This window comes from Dipodomys merriami, unplaced genomic scaffold (genome assembly GCF_024711535.1).
Source record: "Dipodomys merriami isolate MVZ:Mamm:240054 unplaced genomic scaffold, mDipMer1.0.p SCAF_7, whole genome shotgun sequence".
NCBI classification, from domain to species: domain Eukaryota; kingdom Metazoa; phylum Chordata; class Mammalia; order Rodentia; family Heteromyidae; genus Dipodomys; species Dipodomys merriami.
The window spans coordinates 56822203-56842668 of NW_027206290.1; the positions used below are offsets into that span (position 1 = coordinate 56822203).

The following is a 20466-nucleotide window of genomic DNA, read 5'->3' on the forward strand; positions in this document are numbered from 1 at the left end:
ATGCACGTGTGAGCACTGGGACTTTCTTCCACATGTGTGCTAGAACATGCACGACCTCTGAACTCAGGGGGCAAGGAAACCTAAACACATGATCTAGAATAGAGGATATTTTTAGGGGAGAAAGGGCTGGTGAGCAGGCAGAGAGAATTCATTTGTAGGTTGTTAAGTTTTTCCTTGTCAACGTCTCTGAAGGCACTCATTGCTGAGCATTCTTGTTTAACCTGCTTCCATCAAATTCTGGACTTGCTCCCAGAACTACAAAATGAGACCTTGGCCCACAGTTATCCATGGTGAGCCCAAGGGGCTGCTTTGTGATGACTGACCCTCCACTATCCATCTGTCCACTTCAAAACATCTCCCTCTTTTGTACCAAAAATGAAATGAAGCAAGCTCCTTGGAACTGTGCTTTCAGCAATCATACTCAAGGTTTAAAACCATCACAGGGTGAGTTAACCAGGGTAAAGGTTTAATCAGACAAAATGAATACGGTACTTTGTTTCTTGGCTTAGTTTTGTAATGTAGCATTTGTCTCCTTATGTAAGTAGAGCACAAATGACTATCCTGCCATTTTCTACACTGTATTGGATTACCAATACAATCCAAATCAGCACTTCAGCGAAGTGCTGATGGCCTATTTTATACTTGTTTGTGTTAATCAATGTTAATTAAAAAGCAAGCATAGGGGTTAACGAATTATAATGGGCTTAATTAAGCTTGACAGTAACAAATGGCATAACCTCTATGTTAGGGGCTAGTTAAAGAAACAAAAAGGGAGAAAATAAACCAGATAATCATCATGTAGAAATTCATGTTTATATACAGGTCACCTGCAGAAACAGACTAGTGTAATGAGTTTATTGGATTTGCTAATTATCAGGTTAAATATTTACCAAGCTGGCATTATTAAGAGTATAGAGAATTAGAAGACCTTTATCCTTATTAAAACATTTGCAATCTTACTGAATAAGAGATACTAAAAACCAAGTTTTAAAATGCTTCAATCTTAGGGCTTGGATAGGAAGAACATGAGTTCAAGACTAACCTATCATAAAGATAAATAAAGGAAAAAAAAGCTCTAGTGAGTCAGAAACCACAGATGAGCTGTGTGGGCCATGCTGCAAAGCAGTTAGAAGAAGAAGTGATCCCTGGGTATTCACCCAAATGACCACATATAAGGCCATACTAAAGCTACAAGCACAACCATGTTCATTGCAGTATTATTTGTCATAGCTAAGATATGGAATCAACTCAGATGCCCCTCAGTAGATGAATGGATCAAGAAAATGTAGTATATATGCACAATGGAATTCTATGCTTCCATCAGAAAGAATGACATTGCCCCATTTGTAAGGGAATTGAAAGACTTGGAAAAAATCCTATTAAGTGAAGTAAGCCATGGCTCCATGTTTTCCCTTATTTGTAATAATTAGTATAGGTCTAGGATAGTCCTAGCAGAGGATCACAATAGTTCATTAGCTATGTACATTTGACCATATAAGATGATGCTAAGTGAAATGAACTCCAAGATATGGAAACAAGAGGTGATTCTTTGTTGTTGCTTTTAATGTAATGTCTGAAGTTATTTTTTCTTTCATGTTTTCCTTTGTTTATCCCCTGTTGTCACTATTTTTTATTTTGGTAACCTGTGTCTTGTATGTATATTTATCTGATTTGGGGAAGGAAAAGGGGTCAACAAAATAGCGAGACAAAGGACAAGGGGTGAACTAATGCAACGGTGATACAAGATACTATGTTGGAAATGAACTTTACAACTTGGGGAGGGGGAAGTCAGGGGGGTGGAAAAGTGGGAGAAAAATGAGAAAGGGGGTAAAAATGTCTGACAAGAAATGTACTCATTGCCTTATATATGTAACCCCTCTGTACATCACCTTGACAAAATTAAGTTAGAAAAGAAAAAAGAAGGATTTATCAACGGGTTGGTGCATTGAGGACTAGGAAGGTAGAGCTCAGGAAATATCTTCAGAGAGAAGAGGAGCATCTGGAGCCCATGTTTGGCTATGGAGATGCAGGTAATCTGTTTAGAGACCATATTGCTTTTATGACTTGGTTTCATTGATTTGAGTTTCACAGAGGGATGAGGAAAATGGTTTTCACAGTTACTTTGGCAGTCTGAACTTTGGCATCTCCAAATGTAATGTAACAAATGACCATCAAGATTCTAAGTTTTCAGCCATGGTTATGAAAGCCCATCAGAAGGACCTTAGGGCAAAGAGTCACAGGCATTTCTATGGCTCCCTCCCTCCCTCCTTTCCCTCCCTCCCTCCCTCCCTCCCTTCCCTCTCTTTCTTCCTTCCTCCCTCCCTCCCCTCCTTCTCTTCCCTCCCTCCCTCCCTCCCTCTCTCCCTTCCTCTGTTCCTCCCTCCCTCTCTTCCTTCCTTCCCTCCCTCCCTCCTTTCCTTCCTTCCTTCCTTCCTTCCTTCCTTCCTTCCTTCCTTCCTTCCTTCCTTCCTTCCTTCCTTCTCTTTTCTTTCTTTTTGTGCTGGTACTGGGGTTTGAACTCAGGGCCTTGAGCTCTTGCTTGGTTTTATTATTCATGGTTGGTGCTCTACTACTTGAACCACTTTTCTAGTTACAGATTTTTAATTTATTGGAGATGAGTCTCTTGAATTTGTCTTCCCTGGGTTTCCTCAGATCTCAGCTTCCTGAGTATCTAGTACTATAGGCATGAGCCACTGATTTCCAGATTCACATTTGTATTTGACTTAAAAGGCTCATGAATGGCCATTTCTCATTAAATAAGATAGAATGGATCAAGATGCAAGCAGTAACACACCTTCCTTAAACTGAATGGATTAAACAACCATCTATTTATTGTTTAGAAGTCTATAATTAAGCCTGCTCGGTTGGACTGGCTCAGTCACTCTGGGTCATCCTCTCCCATACATGTGATCTGCTAGTTAGCTGGGTGGGGTCAGCTGGGTAAAGGTATCCTCCTTCTAAGTCTGGTAATTGAACACTTACTAGCTGTGGTACTAGTTCAACTGGATCATGCTATCATTTTGTACACTGGTCTAGGCTTGCTCACACAACAGAACCTGTAAGGCAAAAATATGAGCAGGATTTTTTTTTTTTGGTGCTAAAGCAAGAATGCAGGGCCTTGCTACTGTTAAGCAAAGAATATACTATTGAGCCATACTCCAGCCTCTATAACTATTTTAAAACTTTTCATTCTCTGCTTCAGGTAAAGGAGCTTTCTCACTATTCTAGGAACAGAACAGACATGCTTTCCTAACTCTAAACATCTGTTTAAGGTATTTCTTCTGTCTCCAACGTTACTTGTCACATATCTTGGTAGCTCAAATTCCATCCCTCCTTTAAGACCCATTTTCAAAACTAATGCATCCATGAGACTTTTCTGTATTCTTTCAACAAATGTGGTTTCTCCCTCTTAAGAAGTTGAAATGCTGTTACAGACTCCATCAAGCCCATTGGTTCTGAACTATTTGTGACCAGAGACATCATTACATGCAATTGAAAACAATCTTTTTCATCTTAGTATATAAAATGACTATAATTTGAGGTGATAGTTTCTATTAAATTGAATCTGCTGTGATTCCTTTATTCACTGTGTGAATGACTACCTGCCTAGAACATTGCTAAAAATCACCAAGTGTGATTTTTGTGATTATTTTTACAGTTACTTTGGAATCTAGATTTTTCTCTCAGGCTCCCAAGCAAACTTTTCAAAATTATCTTTGGCTTTCAGTATTTAATATGTTACAAGAAGATTTATGATTTACAGAATGAAAATAGAGCTGCATTGGGATTTACTGTCTTTCTGTTTCTATTATCCATTTGCTTGAGAATTAAGAGAACACTTGGTGTTGTTTATTGGTTAAATAAATCCAACTGAAATTCCTTGTTTAAGACACCTCTACTAGGAGATAAAAGTGTATACTGTGTAAATGATGCTTGTGGTCAATAATTCTAGCATATAGGAAAAAATGTATTTATGAGATGTCAGTTCTACCCTACGTTCCACTTTCAATGTGCCAGTCCACTGCTTATCAAGATGTTTTTTTCTCCTTAAATTCATGGTTAGCAGAAAGTGAGTCAAATTTATCCCTTGGAGGCTATATAGCTGAGGTGGGTTTAATATTTTTTTTAATCCAATAATAGTGCTCTATTTAGTTCAGACACTTTGGAGTAAACTTTGCAAGTCTGTCTCACTTTGAAACTTTAAGTAACTCAGAATTCTGCAGCAATAATGAAATGGGTAACACCCAGAAAAAATTCAACAGTAAATGAAGAGAAAAATAAGTCATATATAAGAAATCCAAACCAGAGTATATGTGCCTGTACTCATGTACATGCACACACACACAAACACACTTCATGAATATGTCTTATTAATGTCAGGATTAATGCTAATTAATTCCATTTGGATATGAAGCCAGGTCTCAGAATATTTTCTTTATATCACAATTCAGGTTATTTTATTTTTAAGATAGAAATGCCCTTCAATTGAATTTATACTATTTCTTTAATCTATCTATCTATCCCTTCCTTTTTCTTTCCTTTCTACCTTAATCCTGTTATACTAAAATAAATCCTTATTAAAATTTTTTGTAAAGAAATAAAACCAAACTTGTGATACAGTCATAATTGCCCTTGTATTAAATAACAAGTTCTAGTAGCAGCCTGACAATGGACCTAATTCCAGAGGAGCAATAAATACAAGAACAATTTGAGAGAGCAGCAGCAATTCTAATTTAACTAAAATATCTGTCATTTCCAGAAGCATTAAATTCTGAGATGTTACTAAAACTAATGCATTTTTAGTTAAGGGTAAGGAAAGATGAAAAGATTTTTTTTCTCACACCAGTTCAGGGCATGGTAGATTTAGTATTTTGGCATCTTTCCTGTAAACTTTTTCATACATTTCCCTTCCCACACTTAATGTGGGCCTGGCCACATATGTGCTGGGTGTATCCTCCTGGAAGGCATTCTTGCACAGAAAGGAATCTGGTCCAACCCCTTTCAAAATAAAAAGAGAACCAACATTAATGCAAGCCACACAGACCAGGTTAGACCAGAAACCCACAAAATAGTCAACCTTTTTGTTTAATTTTATTTTAAGCTGCTAAATTTTGAGGCATTTAGTTATACAGAAATCTGTAAATGAGGGGCTGGGAAGGTGGCTCAGTGGTAGAGCGCTTGCCTTGCATGCATGAGGTCCTGGATTCGATTCCTCAGCACCACATAAGCAAAAAGAAAAAAGCCGAAAGTGGCACTGTGGCTCAAGTGGTAGAGCACTAGCCTTGAGCTGAAGAGCTGAGGGACAGCGCCCAGGCCCAGAGTTCAGGCCCCACGACTGGACCAAAAAAAAAAAAAATCTATAAATGATATAGACCAGTGAGTGCTCCTCACTGAGCTTTTGGGCCTTGGTTTTAGAACCTATGAATGTTTTCCAGAGCTTCCACCCAGCTTGCATGTAAACTTTGCTCCTCAAAGTACTTCAAGGATACAAAAAAGCACCCACATTCCCCAGAGATGGTTGGAAATCCAGTATGGAGTGTTTCAACCCAGGCCTACTCAGACAAAATCTGCGGTTTTATAGGAACATTGACTTTTGCAAATAATGTCTGTGAAGATGAGGCAATTCCTTGTTTTGTAATCTCCCCATGCATTTGTCTGCTCCTTCAGGTCCTTGGTGAGATGAGGCTCTAACTGCCTACTATTTCAAAGCTGCAGGCAAACGGTTCTGAGCCCATTTACAACGTAACAGAAAACCAGAGGGTTTATAAGTTCTTCTAGGCTGCTAGTAATAAATTAAAAAAAATCAACACCACCCCTTTCCCTCCTCCCGCAAAAAGAAAACAAAAACAAACAAAACAACAAAGAAGAAAATAGACATAAAAATCACTGTTAATGAGTTAGAACTCCTGAAAAGTTTAATACTGTCATCTTCAAGAGCTGAGTAGGAGCTGGGTGCAGGTGGCTCACGCCAGTAATCCTAGCTACTCAGGAGGCTGAGATCTGAGGATCGTGGTTCAAAGCCTGGAAAGGTCTTTATCTCCAATAAACTGTTCAGGAAATGCTTGAAGTGGCGCCATGGCTCACGTGGTAGAGCTGTAGCCTTGAGAGAAAAAGTTCAGGGACACTGAGTGCCCAGAGCACACACAACCGACCCAAAACAGAAAGAAAGAAAGAATGGAGCAGGCTTTGCCGGGGGTGTGGGATTCTAGGGTGTTCGCTACATAACTCCACACCTGAGCGAGCTTGGTTGTCCCGAGCATAGGTGGGCTTGGCTTGGAGAGCCTGCCTGGGCATCTTGGTTTGTATAGCCTGCCTGGGACCCGCCCCCGCGAGAGCGCTGACGGGGAAGTTTGTCCTTACGCAGCTCCCATATAAGGTGGGCCCCGCCCCTGCCCGGGCAGGGCGCTGGCTTCCCGGTTGCTTCTTTCACCAGCCCACTGCTACTGCGCATGCCTGATCCTTTTGCCCGCCTCCCCGCCCCAAACCAGCCTTCCCAGTTTTCCCGCCGCCCAGCAGAGGAACGAATCTGCCTCTCTACTCTCGGCCCTGGGCATTTCCGTGACTTTAGACATCAGATAGAGGGACGCTGTGGTTCTAGCTTAGCCTTAGAAGCTTAGGGCAGGTGATGAGATGACGATGCCCCGTGTGGGTCGTATGTTTGCAGACGCACCAACTACTTAAAGCTTTCACCGAGTCCAAGGAGTTGTTCCAAGTGTGCAAGTGAGGCACCAAGCCTCAGTCAAGCAGACCGGGGTACCCCCGACGCGAGTGATGGCCTGGGGCTCACGCTCTGGATCCTTCCTCCTCCCACAGCTCCTGGCTGTGGGGAGTGGGGTGAACTTGTTCTAGGGAGGAGCAGCCTCTCCTAGTGAGCGTGGTCCTCTTCATCTGAAAGAAAAACGCAAAGGCCACCGCTGACCAACGCTCCTAAGGACTGGGACTGGGCTCCTGGGGCCTGGAAGGAGTCCGGGCAGAACTTCCTTGGTTAAGAGTCCTGGAGGCCAAGGTTGCCCCAAGGCTATTGATTTTGATCTGCCCAGAACAAACATACAAAAACTTAATCCTAAAATCTAAGATCTGAGTGTTTTGTTGTTGTTTTTTTCAGATAAGGACGGACTTTTCCTGTCTGCATTTTTTTTATTATCTTTTGGTTTTTTTTTTTTCCTGTCTGCATTTTTAATCGAAGGGACCAAAACACACTCTTGGAGTGTGTGTTTTTATTTGGAGGAGCAGAGAAAGCTCTAGTAGAGTGCATTAGGGATAAGCTGGTCGCCTCTCAGTCTGTTCCTCTGTAAAATGGACTTGGCTGCCAGGTCATGCATTCCTGGATAAAGTCAGGTCCTGGAAAATTTGCGCCCTGTGACTGTAGTCTTTGCTCGGGCCCTAAATGCAGCCGTCCTCTCAAAGTCAGGGTTCAGGGTTTCGAGGGAGGGTGGATGGGTTCAGCTGGCCACGAACCCCCCCCCCCCCTCCAGCCAAGCTCCTGATCCTTGGCCTCGGGGCGCAAAGGTGGGGGGCCGAGTTGGCTGCCTCCAAAGGCGGTGCCCAAGCCCCGCCCAGGCTCCGCCCCTTCACCCCGAGGGCCGCCGCCAAATCCTGGTGCCTGGATCACGTGGAGCGGGGCCGCTCTGAGCATGCTCAGAGGGCCTGGCAAGTGGGGCCCGCTGCGCGACTCCAGGTCCGGCCGGCCCAGGCCAGGGGGGCGGGGAAGAGAGGGAAGTGGGCGGGGGCCGCGGGCGCCGTCGCCGGAGACGCTCGCTGGTCGCCGCGGGGCGCCGGGTTGTTTGGAGCGTACCCTGGCCCGGACAGCATGAGCTATGGCATCGGTCAAGGTGGCCGTGAGAGTCCGGCCCATGAATCGCAGGTGAGTGTCGAGCACCCCATCCCGGAAAAGCTGGTCTCCGGGTCCTCTCAGAGGTCAGCCTGGATGTCAGCGTCCCGGGCAAGTAAGTTCCCGGCCCACCTGGTGCTGGCTGGCCGCTAGGGGCCTGGGGGACGCCGTGCTTTGCTGTCCCTTTCATGGTGTCCTGGAGAGGACCTGGGGAGTAGAGTTGGCGAGGTCTGGGGGAGACGATTCTTACAACCCGCCCCCAGCCCAACAACTCCTGCAGGTTTTCGCTCGTCCCCTTTTTCCAGAGCATTTTTGGGCTCCACTGCAGGGGGGGGGGCGTGCTGAGGGGGAGGGGACACCCTGAGCTGGCAGGTGTAAATCCCTCCTTGGTGACAACTCACCTAGTCTCTGTCATCCATGCTACTTTTCTTTTTTAAGCTGTCTTAGAGACAGTTTTGAGCCCCCTGAACTTAGCAGTTCCCTAACTTCAGGTGAACAGGGGAACGAGGAAACTTTGACGAAGTTTTGGCTCCCAAGTAGTCAGAGACACATTACACGTGTTAGCACTAATGCTAACTAATGATGTTGAGAGGGAAGAGTGAGAACACGTTTAGAATTTAACCTTGTTACGTGTGTCTATAAAGTCCTGCTCACTCCCTTGTTCCCCGAAGTCATCTGTGCTTCCTTGTCAATCAATGACTTCTTTCTTCAGTTTACAAGATGCTTTGGAAAAAGTTACTTTTTAAACTAGTTTAACTTTCTGAAGTAGATCTAACTGGGACAACCTCCAAGGTGATAGACACAGTTCGCACAGAGACGTTTGTATTTATTAACTTTTCAACCTGGTTGTTGTGCATCTGACTTGCTATGTGGCCTTTCTCTTCAGGTCATGCTGGCAACTTGTGGAGGTCAGTGTTGGCTGATTTCTCACAACTGGTTAGGCTACTAGAAGACCACAGAGTCAAGAGCTTTCTAGAACCTTATTTTACTCCTCTGAATCGAATTTTCCATTTAGTAAGCAGGGAGTCATTCTAAATTGTGACCTTTAAAAACTAGTGTTTCAGAAGTCAGTGAGCCAGTTATTTTTTTGTGAGTGTGTGTGATGGTCAAGTTAATTTTGAAGATGTTAAAAATATTTTCTTTTTCATTTTTGAGATAAGGTCTTACTATATAGCCTAGGCTACATAGAATACGTAATCTTACCTTGGTGTCTTAATTGCTGGAATTACAGATAGGAGCCACCAGGGCCAGGTCACTTTTTAGGGAAGGAGTTTGACATTTAAAAAAAAGTAAGCCCTAAGAGAATATTTGTTTCTTTGTACACTCAGCACTCAGTCATGCAAGTTAAACAGACCTCAAAGTTATTTAGATGATTTAAAATGATTTTTCTTTCAAGAAGTGGTGGTCCACTCTTACGATCTCAGTGCCTGGAGGGCTGAGACAGGAGGATAGAGAATCCGAGGTCAGCCTAGGCTACCCTTAGCTTTTCTTTTTGTCTGTTGTGGGGCTTGAACTCAGGGCCTGAATACTGTCCCTGATCTTTTTCGCTCAAGGCTAATGCTCTATTACTTTTATCCACAGTGCCACATCTGGTTTTCTGGAGGTTAATAGAAGATAAGAGTCTCATGGACTTTCCTGCCTGGGCTGGCTTTGAACCTTGATCCACAGATCTCAGCCTCCTGAGTTGTTAGGAGCCACTGGTGCATGGCTTCCTTAGCTTTTTTGCTTACGGCTGATGCTCTACCTCTGGAGCCACAGCTCTGCTTTCAGCTTTTAATTGGAGATGAGAGTCTTATGGACTTTTCAGCATGGGCTGGCTTTGAACTGCAGTCCTCGAATCTTAGCCTTATGAGTAGCTAGGGTTGTAGGTGTGAGCAACTGAAACTTAATCTTAGAAAATGTTTTCATTACAGATTTACATATATGATCAGTTCTTATTGCTTTGCAATAATATGAACACCCTAGAATGTTGCACAGATTAACTTTAGAAAGCATTTATTAAGCTCCTACAGATGTCTCTCATTATGTTAAGTGCTATCTAGAATATGAGATTTGTGAATTATTGTGTTTGCCAAGACCCCACTGTCTGGTGAGAGTGGGGTTAGATATTGACATGATTCATAAAACTGGGCCTCCAGAGACTGGTGTGAATTCATTGCCTTAGGAATGTAGGCCTTAAGCCCATGGAGGGATGGTTGGAAACAAATACAGAAACCCCATTCTTTGAGAAGGTAGATATGATGTTTGTTCTTGGCAGAGAACTCTGGTGACATCAAGAGTGGGATGAGAGTTAAGGAAGCAGCAACCAGGTCAGAAGGGGAAATAGGATGGTGGCATAATCCACCAAGACAGTTCACTGACCTCATGGACAGGATTATCCAGCTTATTGGATGGGAGGAGAAGGGGAAGGATGTTGAGTCATTATCCGAAGTTTGATTCTTAGATGGGTCAAGATTTGGGGAGAGTGGACAGCAAAGTAGTGCATTCTCTCTCTGGGTGTAGTAAGTGTCATGTAGGAGCTCTGCAACAGAGTGAGTAAGGTGTGTCTGTTGACCTTGAGGTATGGGAGGGAGGGCTTCTGTTTGTGATGGGAAGTGCTTATCGGATAGTCGGAAACTTGTTTAAGGTCTCTGAGGATTCAGGATTGTCATCTGAAAATTTTTTTTTTTTTTTTTTTTTGTCAGTTGTGGGGCCTGAACTCTGGGCCTGGGTGCTGTCCCTGAGCTCTTCAGCTCAAGGCTAGTGCTCTACCACTTGAGCCACAGTACCACTTCTGGCTTTTTCTGTTTACGTGGTGCTAAGGAATGGAACTCAGGGCCTCCTGCATGCAAGGCAAGCACTCTACCACTGAGCCACCTTCCCAGCCCTCATCTGGAAATCTTGTGCACAGAGATGACAGTTGACATATAGTAGGAGAGAAAGAAAGGTTGCCAGGATTTGATATTGGGATGTCTGTCTTTAGGATTCCAGGAAAAGAATAACTTGTTACCTTAGAGAAGAACTCACATGGCAGGTTGTGTGGGGGAAGGAAAAGAGTCTCCTGAAAGTGGTGGTGGTTGTTCGTGCCAAATGTTTCCAAGGTGGTAAGAATTCAGTGAGGTCCTTCCTTGGTCTTAGAGATGAGCATACTGGTAACCTTCAAAAGGGCGGTTACAGAGAGTCCAGAATCCAGAAATTGGCAGTAAAATACAAGGACATATAAAAATGGCCATCTGAGGTTGGAGGCGTGGCTTAGTTGGTAGAGTGTCAGCCAGTACACAGAACATACCAAGTTCAAGTCCCAGTCTTGCAACAACAACAACAACAACAACAACAACAAAAAATCAATACTTGGTGTAGTTCATAAGGAAAGACATGTAAATTATAATGACCATAGGAAACTTTTTTTTTTAATCCAGTGAGACTGGTAGATATGAATTGAGCTTTATCAGTTGTTGGTAAAACAGTGGGGAAAAATACCCAAAACAAAACACCCTTTGAATCAGTCACCAGCAGTAGGAGCCCAAACCTCTGAAACTTTAGAAATTAATCCCTTTGATCTAGTAATTTCACTTTTAAGAATTTCTTATGCAGATTGCTTGTACCTGACAAGATGTATGTTCAGGGATGCTTGCTGCACCATTGTGTGGTACAGTGAAAGAAATTTTAAATGTACAGAATATAGAAACGCATGGAGATTTATTAGAATTAGGACCTATATCATCTGATGGAATACTATGCATCACTCAAGATTGTAGTGTCTTAAAAAGAGTTTCACCTTAGGTATTGGAAAAAGCAAGATACATACACAAATATAAACATGTACACAGAGATCTATAGCTGCATATAACCAATTAATAATGAATCCTCTTAAGAGGAAAACTGAGGAAGAATCTGTTAGATGAAGATGAAAAGCCTTTTCATTTTCCATTTTATTGTTTCAGTTTTCACATTGCTCATGCATGATTGACCAATAGTTGCAAGGTTTCATTTTTATTTACCTTTGAGACAGGAAACAGAAGTTTGAGTAGGTTGCTGGGTAGGATTGGAGAAAGTTGTTAAACAATTTAGAGACATTTTTATTAGCAAATTTTTGTTTCATTGTGAGATTTCATACATACTATACATACCTTATTCCCTCCCTGTCCTTTTTTCCTTCTACTGAGGCTTTAACTCAGGGCCTGCCTCACTTGGCTTTTTTGCTTCAAGCTGGCTCTCTACCACTTGAGCCATACCTCCACTTTCAATGTTTTGCTGGTTAATGGGAGATGAGTTTCCCAGAATTTTCTGCCTTGATTGGCTTCAAACTGTGATCTTTAGCCGTCAACCTTCTCAGTAGCTAGGATTACAGGTGTCTAATCCTGTTCTATTGGCATTCCTTATTGTCCTTCCTTCCTTAAAATTACTTCAATGGATTTCCTTACTGTATTTATAGCTCTGGCTAAGAGGAAGCAACCCACAGGAGAGAAGGAGGGGGAGGAAGGGAGAGTGGGGGGAGGAATGGAGAGGAGGGGAGAGAGGGAGAGATGGAAAGGGAGAGAGAGGAAGGAGGAAGGAGAGGAGAGGAAGAAGGAGGAGGGAGGGAGGGAAGGAGAGAGAGACAGAGAGAGAGACACACACACACACAGAAACACACAGAGAGAGACAGAGAGAGACAGAGAGAGACAGAGAGAGACAGAGATTGCTGCAGCCAGGACCTTAAGAATGGGGCAAAATGGTGTAAAAGTGAGTTTGCCCTTAAGATACTCCTTAGCCTTCTGTCCTAATGAGTTCAAGTGCTTGATTCTGTCCAAGTTTTTAGGAGTTTGTTTTTACTGTCCTATGGCTTACGTGGCAGCAGTACTCATTCCAGTTGTGAAGAGGAATTGTGGTGTGTAGAGATCACAGCAGCTATCTTTACTGAGAGTTTGTTCTGTGCCTGGCTCTAGTAGGAGCACCAGGTACAAAATTAAGTGCATCTTTGCATGAACCTTAAGCAGGTAAGAGACTTGAATTGTATGCTGTTTCATAGTTTGGGAGACCTAGTGTTTTACATGTTTGGACTGCTATAATAAAGTTGTACAAGCTGGGTCCTTTGAAAAACAGCATTTCTGTGCTTTTGGAGGCTGCCAAGTCCCAAGATTGGCTGATCAGGGTTTGGTAAGCTATCTCGTTGTTGTATTCTCTCCTAGTGGAAAGGGGAACTTCTTTGGGCCTGTTTTATGAGAGCACTCATCTCATTCATGATTTACCTTCCAGACACTCCACCTACCTCTTCATACTACCTCCTTAGGGGTTAGAGTTCAACATTGGAATTCTAGGGGTAGAAACATTCAGAATTTGACACAAGGTTCACTTGCATGGAGTCCACAGCCTGTGCTTTATAAAATGAATAAATCACTAGCAGAAATTTGATTTTCTTTATAATTTTGTATGGGCAAAATGTTTAACAACAAGGTGTACATTACTACTCCATTTTGTTAGTTACTTTTATTTTTCTTGGGCCTAGTGCCTAGTCTTTTTTTTTAACGAGTTTCACTTTTTTTTTTTTTTTATGATTTTACAGGCTCTTAAGTTTGTTCTCTGAAGAGACAAGGAAAAATCATAATTTGGTAACTAATCTGACTGTTGACTTGTGGTGTTGTCCTTTCTTTTTCTGTGAAAACACTGGGTGGTCTTTCAGGACTGTCTATCCTACCCTATTGGTCTGCCAACGTGAAGAGGGTCAGGGTGTCAGGGCTAGGCTGAGTTGGTTAAAATTTTGGTTTGTCTGTGTTCATTTGAGCAAGAGACTTAATTGTTTTGAGCCTTAGTTTTTGTGACTATAAAGGATGTTGATTATTATAGATACTTTACAAATTTTTGTAAATATTGTAAATATTTTTGATTTACAATGAGATATAGATCTTCCATTATAGATCTGTAGACATGTAAAATACCTTATGAGTCATTCTTTTTTTCTTTCTTTTTGCCATTCCTAGGGCTGGGACTCAGGGCCTGGACAGTGTCCCTAAGCTTCTTTTGCTCAAGGCTAGCATTCTACCACTTGAGCTACAGCACCACTTCTGGCTTTTTCTGTATGGGGTACTGAAGGATCAAACCCAGAGCTTCATGCATGCTAGGCAAGCACTCTACCATTACGCCACGTTCCCAGCCCAAGTCATTTATTCGTATATACAATTAACTTTTATTTTGTTTTGTTTCATTAAAAGATGTGTCTGGATCATTAAATTGGTTCAGAGTGGACTAAGGAGCTGAGGGTGGCCATGTAAAAATCACAGTGTGGATTCAATGAGGAATGCATGAGGGACAAGCCCTCCCCAAGGTGCCTGCATCTAGCTAGGGTTCCATGATCACTTGTTGGGCTGGGGATGAAGCTCAGTGGTTGTGGACTTGCTTAGAGTACATGACTCCCTGGGTTCCATTCCCAGAAAAGCCAAGAAAAACAATACTACTTGTTGTTAGTCTTCTTTTTGAAGTTTATGGACTGTACCTTTACTAAAAATGGTGTTTTACCAAAATGTTTCGGTTTTTTTGGGGGGTCTGGTCGTGGGCCTGAACTCTGGGCCTGGGCGCTGTCCCTCAGCTCTTCAGCTCAAGGCTAGTGCTCTACCACTTGAGCCATAACTTCCGGCTTTTTTCTTTTTGCTTATGTGGTACTGAGGAATGGAACCCAGGGCCTCAGGCATGCAAGGCAAGCGCTCTCCCACTGAGCCACCGTCCTAGCCCAACCAAAAAGTTTCTTTAATGAAGAGTGCCAGCTTTGTGGCTGTGCTGTGTAATGTGCTATTTTATCTAAGGTAAATCCAGCCCATGTTTTTTCCCCTTTTCTGCCTGCCCTTTTCTTTTCCTTCTGATTAGCATGTCTTGTGCAATTTATTTTCCCTGACTCCTAAGCTCAGAGCAGCAAAAGAAGAAAATCGCCTGGGGCATGTTTGAATGGGATCGATTCCTTTTCAGGTATGGTGAAATCTGTCTCTTCAAGAACAAGATGGCATCAAAGGGAGGATAGTCCCTGGCCAGTCTCTGAGGTCTGTAGTGATGGAGCCAACTCCTGCATTCGGTTCTCTTCTCTTTACCCTGGCAACTGCATTTCTTCCTCCTATCAGTTGACAGCTAGGGACTTTTTTTCCTTTTTTTTTTCTTTTCTTTCTTTCTAACAGAGACCTCTCAGATAATAATTCTGGGGCAGGCCAGCTCCTGTTTTTTTTTTTTTTCAGAGCTTTTATGTAGACACTTGCTGCCTCACAGCTCACAGGTGACATGACCTCAGGGACCTGCTGGTCCAGTGGCTGAGCCTACATAGACACCCAACAACAGCGACTGTTGAAATGAAGCCTCTGGGGACTCTAGAACCTGGAGGAGGAGGTCTCCAGGGTCTCTTCTTCAAGAGAGTAGAGTTGGAGTTGAGCCCTGAAGAGTAGTACCAGTAACCCTTTACTAGGTAGTGTAACTGGTAAATGCTTAGTAGATGTTCTTTGGGAGTTGGAATTGTCAATCTCCAGATTAGAAATATGAACTCAGAGACTGAAATACTCTGGCCAAGGTCACGCAGTTAGGACACTGTGGAGTCAGGATTGGCACCCAAGTCCCTTTTATTTTAAATTCCTAAAATCCTTGTCCTTCCATTGTATGGAAGACATGGTGGAAGGCAGGGGTAGATGGGATGTAGAACAAATCTAGTGTATTAGGATTTAGTTTTTTGTAAGTATTTGCTGAGAGGGAGCAGCAGGGTTTTGTTAGGGCTTTTGTGTTTTAGGGAATACAATGCTGGGGTTTGAACTTAGAACATCACACTCACTAGTGGCTTGCCCGCGCTGCTGGTGCTCTCCCACTTCAGCCATACATCTCACCCTGCTTTTTTGCTGGGAGATGGAATTATATGTACTTTTCTTCCTGGGCTGGCTTTGACCTTCAGTCTTCCAGATCTTAGCCTCCTGAAGTAGCTGGGATTATAGGCGTAAGCCACAAGTGCCTGGCCGAAGGACCCTTTTTGTTAGCTCTAGTTGCTTTGGTTTTTAATTGTCCTTTGATGGTAGAATGGCAGTTGCTGGCCACATAAACTTTAAATAAGATGAGTATTTTATCTAATCAGTTGCACTATGCACTTTAAGATCACATGTTGATCAGCTTACAGAGCATGTCCACCCGCATGGAAAATTCTACTGGGTGCTGACTGAAAAGGGCCCGAATCACAGGGATGTCCACCCTTGCTTTGCGCCTGGTTTTTACTTCCCTTGCCTCCTTGTTCAGTGCTTCTGTGTCTCCATCTGTGCAGTGGAGGGGTCCCTTCTCCCAGGCTGAGGTGGTGATGGCATGAGTAACATTTCTGACATTGCTAGGCCCTAAAGCCTGCTGGGAGCTACTGTTTTCAAAACAGTGCTTACTTTGCCAGTTTGTGTGTTTTTTTTTTTTTTTTTGAGGTTTCATTTGATGGCAGTGTATGGAAATATTATTTCTAGCACCAGAACAATGAACTTTTGTATACTGTGTGTGAAGTGCTGTGCCAAGTGCTTTTAAACACTTGCTATCCCACGGCTTTACTTGACATTGCTCTGTGCTGCAAGAGTCCAAGGTTGTGTGAGTGCAGATGTCGTATAGGACACCCCTCAAAAGAACTGAACTCCAGCTCTCCGGTGATCTGATTCTGGTTGATGACAAAGGGCCAAGTAAAATAACAAACCTTACAGACAACTGAAGAAACTATATTTTCTTTTATTATTTGATTTATTTTTGTAGTGGTAGGAATTGAACCCAGGGATTTCACATGATAGGCAAGCACTCCATCACTGAACTACACCTCCAGCTTCACACACTTTTCTGAGTGTGAAAGTAGCACATTTGTTTATATATGATGTGTTACATATAAAAGTGTACCAAAGAAATCAACTTGCCAATCTGTCTTAATTCCATGACTCAGAGCTAATTACTCATAAACTTTTGATACCTTCACATCTGGTCTTTGCCTCCTTTGTTTGTATTATTTCATATCCTGGGTTTTGTAGTTGCAAAAAACATTGTGAAGACCAGACAGTAAGACAAACAGAGGCAGAGGAGTCAGAGATGACTCTTGAGTGGTTTGGGGTCTTATTAAGTAGAAGAGTGACTTTTCTCAAATGTGGAATAATGGGTGGGGAGTTTGTCAGGGTGGATGCAGGGTCATGGTGGTTATGTGAGTTGATTCAGGATGCTGGTGGAAATGTAGCAACTCTGGTGTTTTGGGAGGCTGGGAAACAAAAGGTGATTGTCAGTGAGGTGGAATATTGTCATGAGGAAGACCACTGTGAAGAGGAGAAGGGGGACTGCAGTCCTGTAACCAGGATCAGGGGCAGAGCTCTTTGGTAGGATGGCCCAGTGAACTGGCCATGTTGATAAATCTTTTTCTCCTTTTGCAAACTAATGATGTCCCCTTATCCCCCTGTCCCCCCCCAACAAGTGTGGTATCCCAGTGGAAAGCTGTGTTTGCTTAGTACTAGTAACTTACCACTTGCCTTCTTAAACTTTCCTCCTCTTATGAGCATACAGTGGAGTTTTCCAGAAATGCATGATATGTCATGACCTTATGCCCTGTGGGTTGTATGTTTTGTTTAAAAGTTTCCCTGTTTTAATTTCTGGTGTGGTAACTTTCAATACATAGAGATGATATAGTAAGAACTTTTTGGGTTACTCAATATTTTTTTGAGTGTAAAATGGGCCTGAGGTCCCAGCATTTGAAAACCACTACTGTTAATTAAAAGTTGCCATGCAGGTTACTTGTGGAGATCACACAAGGCTCATGTGTGTATAAACTTGGAGTAAAACACCATAGCTATTATTTCTTACTGTCTTCCTTGTTATGACCACTATACTTAAGGAAGCACAGGTAGAGGACCATTTGGTAAGTGGAGGTGGGTTGTATGATCACTGAGCTTAGGGCTTTGGAGAGGTCTTGTTGAGGCTAGGGGGTGCTGACGTAGCTGCTAGGGTCTGGGCTGGGCTTTCAGTGGGTCCTGAGGGCATGGAGGTGGTACCTGTTGACTGCCCTCAGACTAAGAGAGACTGGTTCCTGGTCACCTGGACTTAGTTCAGCCACTGTAATTCAGTCTTTTCAAATTCCTTTCCTCATTGTTTGAAGCCGTCTCCTGGTTGGGAACACTGCCTTCACCTGGGCTTTGTAAACTTAGATGTGGTAAAAGACTGCTATTTTTGTTTGTCTGCTTTTTAAATTAAAAAAAATTGTTATTATAGGGATTGGGAAGGTGGCTCAGTGGTAGAGTGCTTGTCTTGCATGCATGAGGCCCTGGGTTTGATTCCTCAGCATCACATAAACAGAAAAAGCCAGAAGTGGCACTGGGGCTCAAGTGGTAGAGTGCTAGCCTTGAGGTGAAGAGCTGAGGGACAGCGCCCAGGCCCAGAGTTCAGGCCCCACTAACAACAACAACAAAAAAAGTTATTATAAAGGTGTTGTGTAAAGGGGTTACAGTTATATTAGCCAAGTAAGGAGTGCATTTCTTTTTGGAAAATGCCACACCTATCCTCCCTTTTTCCCAATTTTTCCCTCCTGTCCCACCATTTGTATAGTTTATTTTCAACATAGGGTCTAGTGAGTATCACTACTGCGTTTGTTCATCCTTTGTCCCTCCCATTTCTGTGCCTCCCTCTTACCCTCTCAAAGATAGATAAATGAACAAACAAGAAGAAAACAAAAGCAGCAATGAAAAAAAAAAACTACTAATTTCCATTTCCTGGAGTTCATTTCGATAACTTTTATTTTTTGTTTGTCGGTCATGGGGCTTGAACCCTGGGCCTCGATGCTGTCCCTGAGCAATTCAGCTCAAGACTGGCACTTTACCACTTGAGCCACAGCACAATTTCCCGTATTCTGGTGGTTTATTGGAGATAAGAGTCTCATGGACTTTCCTGCCCAGGCTGACTTTGAACCTCGATCCTTAGATCTCAGCCTCCTGAGTAGCTAAGATTACAGGTGTGAGCCACCGGAGCCTGGCAATAAATATTATTTTATATGATTAGATTCTGTTTTGGTTTTTATATCCTTTTTTTTTTTTTTGGTCGGTTGTGGGGCCTGAACTCTGGGCCTGGGCGCTGTCCCTCAGCTCTTTAGCTCAAGGCTAGCGCTCTACCACTTGAGCCACAGTGCCACTTCCGGCTTTTTTCTTTTTGCTTATGTGGTGCTGAGGAATCGAACCCAGGGCCTCAAGCATGCAAGGCAAGCGCTCTACCACTGAGCCACCTTCCCAGCCCTCTGTTTTGGTTTTTTAAAAAGATCAAAAGAAGCCAGGTGCTGGTGGCTTATGTCTGTAATTCTAACTACCCAGAAGGGTGAGATCTGAAAATTGCAGTTTGAACCCAGCCTGGGCAGAAATGTTCATGAAACTTTTGTCTCTAGTTAATCACCAGAAAACCATAAGTGGAGCTGTGGCTCAAAGTGTTAGATGCTAGCCTTGAACAGAAGAGCTCAGGTACAGTACGCAGGCTCTGAGTTCAAGTCCTACACTGACAAAAGAAAAAAGAGCAAAAGAAGACTGCAGGGAGTAAGGCGGTTAGAGAAAGAATGCCAAAGGGATAAGGAGGGGTATGGAGATGGGGGCTGGCTAGCTAGAGAATAAACGTTTCTCAGATGGGGGTGGGAGGACTTTGACACTTGGCCCAGTTATCACAGGGAGGGTGCTGTTGGCTCTGCTTTAGTTTGGAGTACATCTCAGTGTTTTCTTTCTTTGAGATGCTGAAAGTAACATTTAAAAATATCTTAGAATGTATAGTATACTTATGCAGAGTGTATTAGTATTTTAAAATGCTCTTTGGTAAGAGTATTTACTAAGCATACTTTTTAATTAAACTTCTATTGTTTCATGGCAAACATGGAGACTGTGTGAGTGAGAGCAAGAGTAAGAGAGATTGAAGTGTGTGTGTGTGAATGTGTATGTCAGATTATGTAGAGTGTTTGGTTGTATGATCCTAAGCACTTTGACCCAAAGTTGATTTATTTTACATACTTTTATGATTGTTTTTCATTAGCCTTCTATTGTTTTTGCAGGTTAGGGTTTTTGGAATAGAGTCTTCCTAAAGCTTGTTCTGTGAAAGAAAACATGTCAATTACAGTTACACCTGCAGTTAGGATGGAGTGGGGAGGGGAGATTTGATAGTGTTTTATAACACCTACTCCTCACTGAGGACTGAGTGGGTTATTTTCTGTCTTTGACTCCTGTCAGGCTGAGGTTATGAAGAGCCACGGCTAGCATCCTTTATGGGATGTCAGTCAGACATAGCTAGATTGGATTTAGCCCACATATTGATGTCAAGCACCGAGCTGTAGCTGCCAGAGCAGGGCAGGGAGCCTGCCTTCATCCACTCTTACTGGCACTAGGCTGAGCATTTGTTCCATCCATCTCCAAGTGCATCCATTATTCATTGTTGCTGGCCAGTGGAGAAGTGGCTGTTTCTGTGATTAGCACTCTATTCGTAGACACTTGGAGTACATCTCAGATGCCTAGAATGTAGAGTATTTTGAGAAAGTTACTACTTTCACTATAGTGGTCTTGATAAGTAATTTAGGTCATTAATCACTATTTCTGGCCACTCACTCATTCGCTAAATCCTGCACCATCATTATCTAATGAAATCGTTAACAATGATCCTGCAGAAGTGAGTCTCCTTAGCTCTGGTTTTTAGGCACAGAA

At 42.8% G+C, this 20466-nt stretch overlaps 1 protein-coding gene across 5 annotated transcripts in view; it reads left to right on the forward strand.

The window, feature by feature from the left end:
* Nucleotides 1–7730: 7730 nt before the first annotated feature.
* Nucleotides 7731–20466, forward strand: part of Kif16b (kinesin family member 16B) — a 268617-nt gene continuing 255881 nt past the window's right edge. For all 5 annotated transcript variants that reach the window (XM_070006712.1, XM_070006715.1, XM_070006713.1 and 2 more), the window contains exon 1: nt 7731–7864. In XM_070006712.1, coding sequence (XP_069862813.1) covers nt 7818–7864 — 47 coding nt within the window. In that variant the 5' untranslated portion in view covers nt 7731–7817. The remainder of the gene's footprint in view (nt 7865–20466) is intronic.